The sequence below is a fragment of the Phalacrocorax aristotelis genome, chromosome 9 (assembly GCF_949628215.1).
Source record: "Phalacrocorax aristotelis chromosome 9, bGulAri2.1, whole genome shotgun sequence".
Classification (NCBI taxonomy): Eukaryota; Metazoa; Chordata; class Aves; order Suliformes; family Phalacrocoracidae; genus Phalacrocorax; species Phalacrocorax aristotelis.
Window position 1 is genome coordinate 13,694,393 of NC_134284.1, and position 13,179 is coordinate 13,707,571.

At 40.1% G+C, this 13,179-nt stretch overlaps 1 protein-coding gene across 4 annotated transcripts in view; it reads right to left on the reverse strand.

The window, feature by feature from the left end:
* SPTLC2 (serine palmitoyltransferase long chain base subunit 2) overlaps positions 1–13,179 on the reverse strand; it is an 87,812-nt gene that overhangs the window by 47,332 nt on the left and 27,301 nt on the right. For all 4 annotated transcript variants that reach the window (XR_012662307.1, XR_012662306.1, XM_075103618.1 and 1 more), the window contains 4 exons: positions 11,025–11,118; positions 8,319–8,424; positions 7,263–7,482; positions 4,652–4,778 (listed from right to left, as the gene is read on the reverse strand). Coding sequence is in view for 2 of the 4 variants with exons in the window: in XM_075103618.1 (XP_074959719.1) it covers positions 4,652–4,778; positions 7,263–7,482; positions 8,319–8,424; positions 11,025–11,118 (547 nt within the window). In the remaining 2 variants the exon portion in view is untranslated. The remainder of the gene's footprint in view (positions 1–4,651; positions 4,779–7,262; positions 7,483–8,318; positions 8,425–11,024; positions 11,119–13,179) is intronic.

The window sequence follows — 13,179 nt, forward strand, 5'->3', positions numbered from 1 at the left end:
TTAAAGGTTATTCGCTCCTGATAGCCCAGCAGCTGGGACGGCCTATGCAACTGCTACCTCCACTGCTTGCAACATTAGAGCTATGTAGCATAATAATCCTTGTTTCTATACAGTGCTCAAGACAATGTTCATTCAAAATTTAAGTGCCATCTTGGGCAAAGTCTATCCACAACTTATTCTATACATGCTACGTATGCATATGATTGGATGTGGGATATTTGCCTCCTGAAACTGATATAGAAGACATTGACTTGTAATAAACATTGACATGCATAATTACTATTAGTGAGTTAACATCCATGGAAGGAAGTAGTTCACCTCTTTTTACAAGCCATAACACTGCCAGCTTTAGTTCAAACTTAAAACACTCCTGGATTTAAGGCTCACCTTCAGTTTTTAATACACAAGAGAACAAACTAAGATTCATCTCTGAAGAAGGTTAACCAGTTCCTAGGATGGTTTCACCTTGCACGTTTTGATTTGCCCACATCTCAGTTGGGTTTTATGATTTTCTTCCACTTGCCCCTAGCAATGTTATCAGGGCAAAAAACAGGCTGGGTCCTGAACACCAACAGTGCTAACAGAACTCCAGTTGCACAGGATATATCACTGGCTTTTACGTAAAAGGCAGAAGAGGAGCCGACTGGATTCCCAGTCCTAGTGAGATTGTAATGGTAAAAAATCCAACTTTCAAGTCAAACTTACCCATTGATGCTGAAAAATTCCCGAGACAGGTTAAATACTTAATACCATAAATCCCAACAATGCCTCATTTACCAGGACAAGCACCAAGCTCTCATTTTCCCTACAGTCAACTTTAATAACCTAAACATCATATGAACAGCAAGAATCCAACGGCTCTACGCTACAAGTTTCCAGAACTCCATTCCATGAATCAATTTGTCATCTTTGTGTATACTATGACCCCAAAACATCTGCTTATTATGTCTTTTTATTATTATTGTTTTAAAAAGCCCCTTTATCTACAAAACACTCTGAACTTCATTCCTCTCTGTGGCTGAACAGAAAAATCAGCGTCCACTGAACTGCTGACAATCATCTGCAACACCTGCTCGTTAACAATTTCAACCATAGTGACTTTGAACTGGAAAACCAGCTCCAAAAAACTGCTTTTGTGGAAAGAAGCCTTACCCATCTCTCCTACTCACCTTGCTCTACCAGATATCAAAGCCAAATGTGTTGATATGCAAGATACCCACATGCATTTTCACTGGAGTTCTCTGAAGATATTCTATGTGCTCAAGATGTTCACCACTCTTGAAGACGACTGTTCTATTGAAGAAATTCTTGAAGTGATCACAAATTAGGTATGTTTTGTTCAAGACTGCATGATAGTCTTCTAGCCAATTACATGCAAGACAAGTAATGCAAAGTAAAGTAGGACAGATATACAGCATTGAGCTAATAACGCAGAGGAGTTTCAGAAGCTGTACTGGAAGCACCACTACCAAGAATCCATAACATGGTTCTGCTGTCGCTTTGACTGTTGGAGTGGTTTTTTACAGTCTGCATGAAGGAGCAAGTAATATACTTATATTCATATATAATTATAATCCCTTAACTGTCTTCGGAGAGATTGAGTCTGACTAGTCATTTACATGCATAAACAGTACAGAGAATTAACAGATAAGTTTGAAAACAAGACACAGGAAACTACTGTCCCAACTCAGGCAGCACATTTGCATGCCATCCATCTTATGTTCTCTATAAGCAGCCATTCAGCTTTTCATAGCATCTGTATTTTGGCTGTGCTGCCTCCCACTAACATCCTATTTAGTCACCAGCAGCTTGCTGGAAGGATCTGAAAGGAGATATTTACTTTTTTTAAGTTATGTAGAGTTTTAGTAACTACAACGCCTTATATCGTAAGTTTAGAGCCTCCAGGTGTTTCATTAGATTTAGAAATAACCTGAAGTAAAGAGGAATTAACTCCTTGCAAAATACACAAAAAACCCCTTTTGTCCTCAAAAACTAATTGCTTCCTATTACTTATTCCTCAGCTACAGACCGTCTCAATCTGACATCACAATTTCCACAAAGGTTTGATGCCATGGAGGACAGCAGCTTTTACGAAGAGTGTGTGGTGAACAGAACCAGGCAGACAAAAAAAGCTGCAAAGGCTCTTTTCAAGAAAGCATTCTTGAAGCTGTTAAAAGATTTAGCTGTGGCCCAAAAAATGGGGTTGCGAGCTAGCCATCTACTGTTCCAACTCCAGCTCCAACTCCTGTGCCCTTGTAAACCCATTACCCTATCTCAGTCTTCTTTCAACCCTTAGGTTCAGCTTCACTAATTTAAAAGCAGTTAAATATTTGTAATACAGTCAACTCAGAGGTGCTTACCACTGACTCCGTTTAACACTATTTCTCTACTTGTCTTCCAGTGAACAACTCTTACCAGCAGCACTCTACTCCACATTTACCCATAGTCAAACCAACTGTAGGCAGAGGTCCTCCAGAACCCCACCCGGAATTCCACAGAATCCAAACAGAAGTTTTTTCAGCCAAAGCCCTTAAACAAGGAAAAAAACTATGTCATGCTATCACTAAGCAGCTGCTCAAGTCACCCAATTGAACTTTTGCCAACTTCATCCACAGAAAATGCCTACAAAGTAATATTATCTCTATAGCCTTAGGGCAATTAAAAAATGCATGACTGGGAAACGGCGCTGTGCAGAAGATGAACAGAGAAGCACTTTCATGCAGGGATCATCCTACAAGGTGCTTATCCTAACGGAACGCTGACTTAGATGCTTAGGAAGCCAGCAACACTTTCACGAAACCTGTAGCCAAGAAATCCTTTCTGAGTATGAGTGGACAGGACTTTGGCTATCCAGCTGTTACATCCAGCACTTCCGAAAAGCGCTACAGTTCATACAGAAATTGAATGTACAGAGGCTTTTTTGAAATGACATGGCTTTCAAGCACCAAACCCACTTCTTTTCTCAACAGAAAGAGTGGCTAGGAGTTCTGGTACCCCTTAGCACCAAATTAGCAGAATATAGCCTGATATGCATTTTAAGCAACATGACAATAAAAAAAGCCTTTTGAGTTTATTTTTTTGTCAAATTGGCTCCTGATCTGATTCACCTTTCAGCTCTGATGGATATTGCTGGCATAATGGCAGGAGAACAGTCTGGAATGGAAGTTGCTTCCATTCTCCTGGCTTGAACGAATATCACAATGTAGCCTCAGAAAGGAGCAGAAATGCCCGAGTTTGAATACTGCAAACAGAAATCAGTTACATGTTCTTCACTTCCCACTTCATTAAGCAAAACAGATACTGGAAGAAACTCAAAACAAGCAACGCCTGAGCAGACCACAGACTGTTGGCAAATCACCAGCTAAAGAGCTCAGTCATTTTTAAGAGGACAGCAAGACCCAGCCCTTTCGCACAAGGTTTCACATAGCTTGAAGCTTGATTAATATCTGTTCTTGAGAGCAGCACTGGGAACAACTCTTGGCTAGTAGAGGTATCTCACATGGACCACTTGGAAGCACTCAATGCTAGCACAGATACAGGCCGCTGCCCAGCTGTACCTGCCTCAACGATGACTTCTCTATTGAGCAACGACCAACACCAACTGCTGGCACTTAAATCTGATCTCAGAAAATGTAAGCAAACCAAATGAAAGCTGTTATAACAGAAAAATCCTTAAGCCATTTTTCCAGCGAGCTTTTTCACTGTCAGGTTAGTAGGTCAGATGACCCGTGTTCAAAAGTAAATACGGTTCTTCAGTGTACACCACCACCTTGTGGCCAGATGCCTGAAACTCCCATAACTGAATATATTCTACAGTTTGAATTCTAAGAGCCTCTGAACTGAATGCCACTGACATCCTCAGCAAACTATGCTGGCATCCAGTGTAAGCTACTCACAACTTTCTAATTACCTGTGAAGAGGGACAAGCATCCTACATGCAAAGTGCTGTACGATTTCAGTTTTAGGCAGCTTAAGCATCACAAGTGCAAGCTATTTACTTCATGCTATAACTGAAGGAAGTTGCTACTTACCAGGCAAGTGAGACAAGAATTTGTGTTTTGACTTTGAATGCATTGAGACTACTACAATTTCCCCTTTCTTACTTCCATAATGAAAAAGGAAAACTACGATAAATATGAATATGCTGAGGTTCTTCTCCTGATGCATTAAGTCTACTGATCTTGAAAACTGCCTGTAGGTCCCCAAAAGGGATTTCAGAAACATTCCCATATTTACTGTAACTGAGGTACAAACATCAAATTATACTAGAGATGAAAATCAAAAGCATTGCCCCTGCAGTAACCAGCACACAAGACTTAAAAATACATAGCAAAATACTCTGAAAACAATCTAAAGGGTAGGTCAAATAACAAAGGATAAACAATGAAAGGAGGAGACTAGAAAAGCCAGACACAGAACAAAAATCAGTACAAGACAATACTGTTCCTTAGATAAGATTAAGATGACTTACCTCTAGCTTGAAATTCCTTATGCTGTTATTAGGCTGATCTGCCAAGTAGGATAGTAAATTGGTTTCTTGCTCCAGAAACTCCAAGTCTACGTGTACTAACAGATAATTATGAATGTGTCCACTGAATGAATTATCTGTTTGGCTTCCCCCTTCCACAAGCTTACTGTTAGAAAGACTCACCAACAGCTGTACCATCTTCACCCATAATGCACTTCATGGAGGTGATGATTTGCTCCACAACAGGAGGTGACAGTGATGTTGCATACACAGCACTGTGAGAGTATGTCCTGAGGTAATCAATCAGTTCCTAGCAAAACACAAGAGGCATCAGACATCACCTTCCCAGCACTCAAAGAAATGCTTCATTGTCGTGTCTTAATCATACAATAAAACAACCCACCACAAGAAACCTCCTCCAGAATGTCCTGGAAGAGAACAGGTATCTCAAGGATTGATTTTACAGTACAAGTAATAAACAGTTGAAAAGCAAACAGCAGGGACATGAAACCCGTAATTATGTCGCAGGGCAAGAACGTGTGTTGATCAAAGACAAATGCCTATGACAGGCTTGTTTAGCTAACACCACCAGTACTAGACTGCAACAAGGTGTTTGCATTACTCAAGCTGTGTGCAGGCTGTGTTTCAAAAGCATTTATTATAACAGTGGGAGTATAAAACAAATGAAATAGCAGGGAGCAGGATCCGTAAGTGCTTATGTATCATGCTCAATACAATTGTGTCCCTACAAAAGTCAACAAACAGGGTAACAGGTCACAAAATATTTTCTCCCATTTATCAGCACAATATAAATAAAGCAGCAGGTGTAATTTAAGAGCATAAGAACCTCAGCCTTCCCCTCCTGCATTTCCCAGTTAAACACACTTGCTACATTTGTTAGAGGGCAAAAACAGGTTATATAGGAACAAAGGACAACACACTGTAGATCCAGGCTGCTTGTTGTTAACTGTAATAAAACAACTCTATAATATCCAGACCACTCCAGCAAAATATTGTAAAGACCAGTACAAGTGTCAGGACAGATTCTGTCTTCTGGTACTATAAAATTAATAATGATAGCCCTGTAGATAGCACAAGCTGGGAACATATTATAGAAATATGTGGAAGTGTTCAATCTTATGCTGCTGTCTGCCTGGAGTCAGTGTTAAGTGAGAGGAAGTTGTAAAGGGACTTTGAAATAAACTAGGTAAGAAGACTTAAGGCCTCTTGCCTCTGAAGCAATCCTTCAAACGGTAGCTAAAACACAGCTGTGAAAGACTCTTAGCTGCTTCACCTGTTCTGGTTTCAGCTGGGATAGTGTTAAATTTCTTCATAGTAGCTAGTATGGGGCTGTGTTTTGGATGTGTGCTGAAAACAGTGGTGATAATGTGGAGATGTTTTAGCTGTTGCTAAGTAGTGCTTACACTAGTCAAGGACTTTTTCAGCTGCCCGTGCTCTGCCAGGGGCACAAGAAGCTGGGAGGGGGCACAGCTGGGACAGCTGACCCCAACTGACCAAAGGGATATCCCAGACCATGTGACATAATGCTCAGCATATAAAGCTGGGGGAAGAAGGAGGAAGGGGGGACGTTCGGAGTGATGGTGTTTGGTCTTCCCAAGGAACTGTTATGCTTGATGGAGCCCTGCTTTCCTGGAAATGGCTGAGTGCCTGCGCATGGGAAGTAGTGACTGAATTCCTTGTTTTGCTTTGCTTGTGTGTGCAGCTTTTGCTTTCCCTGTTAAACTGTCTTTATTTCAACCCACGAGCTTTCTCACTTTTACCCTTCCAATTCTCTCCTGATCCCACTGTGGTGGGAGTGAGCAAGCGGCTGCGTGGTGCTTGGTTGCTGACTGGGGCTAAACCACAACCACCTTATGCCAAGGGAGTTAATCCCACTAGCCTGCTACCTTTGGAAAAAGATTAATACAGTGCTTTCTTCTGGGGAAGGTGTCACAGTAATTTTAATCGAACTGTAGTAAATTCCCAAAGAGGAGGATCTGCAAGTTCCATCTCCGTTTGGGTGGAGCCAAGCTCCACTTGGGCTGAAGTAATTGTCAGTGTTAGTATCTAAAAAATTATTGTCCTGGTAGGAAAATGGCAGAATTTTACTCTCAAAGAAAGCTTAGAAGCCTGATCTGAGAGATATATTTGAGGATATGAGGAAGGGGACACATGCAATTGTCTACACCATCCCTCCCAAAAGAAGGTGTTTGGCAAGGGCAGCACTTTCTAGCAGTACTTTCCAACAGAAGAGTCAGTAGCCAAAAAACAAACCCAAAACCCACACCACAAAAAACAAGCAAACAAAAAAAAACCCAAACCAAGCAAAAAAAAAAACCTAAAACGCACCCAAAAAAGGCAAGAAGTATCTTTTAGAAAGCACACTCTTAGAGTTGAGAGTGAATCAATTCTACCAGACTAACCTGGGAAGGGATTTTCCTCCAAACAGGCCAAAAACCTTAAGGTTTTAGCATTTTTCCTGCAAGTCTCATTAAAAGCAACATTTTAAAAATCCCTGCTTCCTGGCTCCTAGCAGTTCCTAAATAGATATTACACCACTACTGTGCATTCTGCAAACTGACATCATCACTGACCATGTGAGAACTATACAATTATGAGGCATTTTACTGGACTAGGCTCTTCTGCATTGCACAGACTTTCACTGTACTAGACAGTATGTAAAATTATGAAACAAACGGACTATAAGGGTACTTGAGAAACAGATCAACTTTAAAATGCTCATGAAGGACTCCACCACCAGCCTGAAACAGCCATGAGATTCCCAGCTTTTTACCTTCTTGCCCCCAATGTATCCTCCAGCAGCTCCAAAGCTTTTTGTGAATGTTCCCATCATAACATCCACATCTTCAGGACTGAGCCCAAAATAGTCCACTACACCCCGGCCACTGGGACCCAGGGCACCTATACTATGAGCCTCATCAAGGTACAGATAAGACTTGTACTTCTTCTTAAGGGCAATCACTTCAGGCAACCGGACTATGGATCCCTCCATACTGTTGAAAAACAGAAATTCAGTGTAAGTTGATATAATGGTTGGGGCCTCCTTACAAAGCCTAAAGTGACTAACCTTTCTTTTCTTCACTCTGTCAGTAATTATGAGCACACAAAATTTGCTAGACACATTGTGTTCTGCAGAGACTTGGACGATAACTCCCTGCACCTGGAGCCCAGATCTCTGGGCCTGTTTAGCATCTCTGAGATGCTGACATATGGACTAAACAACAGGAAGCATCAGGAAGTTAAGGCAAAGGAATGTGTTCAGTGACAATTTTATAAATTAATTCTCATTTTTACTTCCACCCTAATGTCAGTATTCTGATCTGACATCTACTTACCTGTTTTCTTAAGTTTAAAAACTGTCTAGACTCTCATTAGTAGCACTCCAAAATGCCCCACGTTGTGCTGAAACTCACTATGATTTAAATACCTAAACACAGCTAAGCCTACGACATGCCCCTACTCACTCTTGGCAAAAACATTAAATTTTCACAATTCCATTCACACTAGCATCATCTAGTGAGCACAGAAGGAATGGAATGGACAAGCAATTTAAGACCTCAGCTCTGATGTAAATAATCAGTTTAGATTAATTAATATCTACAATCTAATCAGGACGTGGGAAGCACTGTGATAGCACCAGGGCAGCTACAGTACTAGCAACAGGAAATCCAGGATGTGAGACATATATAGCTCAATTTCATTCGCAGATGAGATTAATGAAATAACTATGAAGTGACTATATTGATAGTTGGATTTGGCAAAAGAACCCAAATACTAAGCAGCTAGATCTCATGTGGAGGGTCTTAGGAATATAAAGAATAGTTTGTACCTGTATATTCCTTCCACCAAGATAAGAATTTTTTTCCAGGGCCTCCGTGTACGAGGTTGCCCGTGCACAATAGCATCTTTGAGCAGCTTCTCCAGGCTTTGCATATCTGCACCAGAAATTACTGTTAAATGGTACCAAAACAGCTACTAGCTTGAGCTTTAACATGACTAAAGACAGCAATACTCCAGAAATGCACAAATTGCTCCAGTGTGGAGGACAGACCATACATAAGTCTATAAGCATGGGCTTCATCTAGCTGTGGGCCCCACAGATGAAATTAAAGGGAATGGGTGACTGTGTGAACTTCAAGGAAGAATTTCATCATCCCAAGCTAAAAACACACAAGTTAGAGCATTAGGCACAAACAGCAAACAAGGAAGGAAGGAAAAACAAAAAAGGGGAAAAAAAAAAAAAGGAAGGTATGTCATTGTGCAGAAAAGAGCAAGCAATTTAGGTTGTAAGCACATCCTTGTGGATAGAAATAACTCAAAAAAGAGCAGGCGTGCTCAAGGATCATCAACTAAGGTAAGTAGAAGACAGACCAAAATGCAGGACCAGAAGCAGAGCAAGCATACTTTTTTATTACTTTGTTTATAATTGAAGGGACTGGAGGTGTGGAACAGGAAGCTACTAAACCAAAAAATAGAAAAGGAAGAAAAAAGAACCATCAGTGTAGGAAAGAGGACAGTGCTCAGCATACCAGAAACTAGACAGATGAAGTTCTTAGCAGCAATGTATACTGAAGCCTTACTAGCTTTGGCTACGAACACTTGCCGTGATCCTAGAAGACCTGACTAATGCAAGCAAATACATGTGAAATCAGTCCTGAAAAAAAAATTTACAAAACAAAAACAAACCACCAAACCACCACAAAAAAAAAACCCAACCAAGGAAAGGAGTGGAGATGAGAATAAAACCATACAAGGTAACGTGCTGAGCAAGAGACAATTATAAAGACAAGGGCATGAAAAAGCGCAAACAATCATGAGAAAAGGATTGGTAGACTAGGGCAGTTGTAGCAGTGAAAGGAGCTTGTGAACTAGAACTAGATTAGAAATCATAAAGCAAAATAGGTCAGTTAGATTGTTAAAAGACAGCTAATGTTCAGAAAAGTACAAAGATGAAGTCAGCAGTGGAGTCCCTGCCTCTAACAAATCTCTCAAGGAAAAGACGACTACTTTAGTGCAGTTAGGGAGAACAATGAAATATCAACTTCTGCTCTATTCTCTCAAGAAAGAGGGGAAGACCAGGTCTGACCTTGACAAAAAGGACAAACTGCAGAATGAGGTAGGAAAAAAAAAAGGGAAAACACTGAACAAGGATATTAAGGGGGATTTTTCTTCCCCCCCCCCATCATTTCGGAATATGAACAAAGCCATTAACATCTCAGGAAAATGACGTTAACTAAGGCAGCACAGAGTATAACAAGAGTAGGGCTGAGACCACATACATAACTATGAATTGAACATCATCCTGGCAGGCCAAGCTCATTGCTTGTATTCTGCCTTCTGATTCTAATCTGCCACTCCATTCTCTTTCACAGATCCCCATCAACTATGAGGTTTCTAGAATATCCCCCCAATCTCACCATTGCTAGTTGAGTACCCCATTCCCACAGATCACCTATTCTTCCTCATCACACCAGAGCTTCTAAGTCCTTCTCCTCATACCCAGAAGAATGTTTGTCTGGAACTGGATGCAATGTTTAGAAGTATGTCTATACAAATGCAGAAGTTGAATGCAAAGCTTTTCTGAGCTTGCCCAGCAATCAAGATTTATGAAGAATTAAGGGAGGAACTGGGACACAAAAGAAACAATAATCACAGCAAAGGATCCACTATCAAGTAGGACACAGAAATTAAAATAGTTGCAGCCACCCCAGCTTTGTTGTCACCACCACACACTTCAAAGAGCGCAAGAGTCATCATGATCTCTGAGATCGATACTATAAAGAGTATTAGAAGCAGCTGAAGAATGAAGGTAGTGGCTTTACCCATCAAGGACAACCAGGTACCTCTTTCACTGAGAATAAGAGAAAAGGAAACCCTAATTATTTTTAATCTGAAAGTTATTCTAAATACCTCTTTTGGAGGAAGCTGGAAGTAGCAAAGTGAAAATTCTGTATATTTTGGAACAAATACTTAAAACATGTAACTTAGTGAAATTAATCTATGCTTCACATCCCAAAAATTCCTTTTGTACTACATTGTACCAATGCATATCTGTCTAGCTTAGCTAGGACATCTGCATTTGTAAGATTTTGTTACTGTAGGATCATGTTGGCATCTGGTCCTAAAATTAAACTTTCTTACCACCCAAATTGTAACCTAGACCACTACAAGACTGCATTACTATGTCACAGGGGCTGTTAGAGTAGTCTAACCTTGCTGAGCTATCCCCATAACAGGAAGCCATGTTAAAACGCTGGTGCCGCTCGACTTGCTAAAGGGCAGAATGTTCCTCTTCACATGCAGAAAATGTAAGCCAGAACAGCTTCAGGATAAAAATGTTATTAGTTGAGACTGAGCGTATCAAAAAAACCATCCAGTTCAGGATGATTAAATTCTCAGTAGTCTTCTGACCTTTCAGGTAACCAGCAGTTGATTTCCTTGCATGAAATTAGATTTCCAACTATTAGAAGACAGAAGAGATTGCATCTTATCTATAGCATCTGCAGAAAGGCAGAGTCCACCATCTGATACTTACTGTTGTGCTTAAAGATTCGAATAGTTGCTCCTGACAGTCTTGCTCCAAGCACTAGTGATGCATGATTCAGTTCATCGCTCAAAATCAGGCATCCCTGAATTAGAAGGGGAAAGAGGAAGATATTTAAAAGGTTATGTTTCACAGCCAAACTTATTATACCTTTCAGCTCTGAACCCCTTAGAGGTCATTTAAGGGAAGAAAAAACAAAAAAAGTATTTCCAACATAAAAGCAGCCAGTCCAGGCAAGACTTGCTAAGAAACTATCTGCAGCCTTAGTATGGCAAATAAAAAAAATACGCAACCGCTGTTAACTGAAAGAATTACTTAAGCTTCACTTCTCCCAGAAGTCCTGCAGCTGAATGTGCCTGAATATCTCATGTTAATGATTAGCTCTCATTCTCCTATGCAGCCAGGTAAAAGAGAGCAGAGCAGCTTGCTGCAGTTTGCTTAGCAAGTCTACAGTGGTGCTAGGAAACAGGCCAAAGTCCTAGATTAAAGACCTTATCAAAGTTCCACTATTTCTTACATTAGGAAGCAACCACTGACTAAACTGATGTGTGCTCAGCGGTACCAAAGGGACTAATTTTCTTTAATGAATAGATCTATTAAGTACTTTGTAGACAGACGTAACATACGAGAGACAAGAAGTGGAAAACAAAAATGGCCAAGTGAAATTGAGAAGTTTCCTGAAGCATTAAACATTACATAGAATTTGTTTGCTTTTTTAAAAAAGGGAAGATAGACCCTTGGACAAATATCAAAACAGGATAGACACCTGTTTTGAGAGTAGCAATGATTACAGGTCAATAGCTGCTATGCTGAACATTCAGTCACAGAGTTACCGCTGTGGACTACAGGAATGCATACTGGGAGATTAGTTTGTAAGAGAGCAATAATATTTCTAAATAACCTTGGCCCACTCCAATTACCATGCAAATCTGCTGCAACTCTAGAATTGACTTTATTAAGTTAAAAATCCAGAAAGCCTGCCAAGATGCTGAAGATCTGGCACTAAACACAAGCTCATTCTATATTTCTCTATTAACAAGTGGCAGAGGGAAGAGTCAAGAACATTTCTGCAATGAGAGTTACTAGAAGGGACTGGGAAAAGCATTGCCTACAGTTACACAAGGAGGTGTCATGGACAATAGGAGTATTTTCTCTGCAATAAAGGAAATTCTGCACTAGACTTGCAAAGTACCTAGAAATATTCTACATCCTGGGGAAGCTCAAGACTGGTTTTCCCCAGAAACTGCACTAAATCTCAAGTGTTCTAACTGCTCTTACAAGGATTCATACTGCATATTTCAGATATTTTGGCATTAAAAAAAAACCACAGAAATGTCCAACTAGTGTTTGCTCTTTGGAACTACTATACCAGACAAGGAATATGAATGCTATGTCAGAGGGCACTGCTGTTAAACACTACTGTTATCAAAAACTGAATATAATAATCCAGTACTAATACAATTCTTTGATGATAAGAAGTCGGAAGAGTAACAGACTAAAAAAAGAGGAAGAAGAGATTAATAGTCTAGAAAGAGCTTCTCCATAAAAACAAGTACGAGCTTTTGGTACAGAAAGAAGATTTAACAAGTTGATAAGCAGCCACTTTTCACCCCCTGTAACAGAAGAGGACATTCAATTGGACAAAATACTTTAACACTGAAGAGGAAATGGCAGATAACACTAGAGAAGGCAACCAATCGAAGAAGTTGCTGGTATAATACAGCAATCACTGACAATCATATGTAAAACTGAGTGCTGCTACTACGATGATAAGACTTCAGTTGAATTTATCAGCAAACTTACATTTGGGAGAGCATCCTGAAGACTAACATTAAGCGAAGATCACACTACTAGTATCAAGAAAAACATATGCCAGTGACAATCAGACTTATCAATGCGTCCTACAAGGCAGACACGGAAACTGGAGCGAATGCCATATTTTACCACAAAGTGCTGTATACATGAATTGCATAATTTAGTCCTGAGCACTTAATTTCACAAAATAACTGTACATGGAAATTGTTTTCTTAAAAACCAAAAAAAGATCCTTCAAGCACTATTGCTCTAAGCCCATTATCTGCCCTCTGACAGTCCAGAGCTATGATGAAAAGCTCTTTGCTAAAGGCAGTACAGAATGCTGTTATTA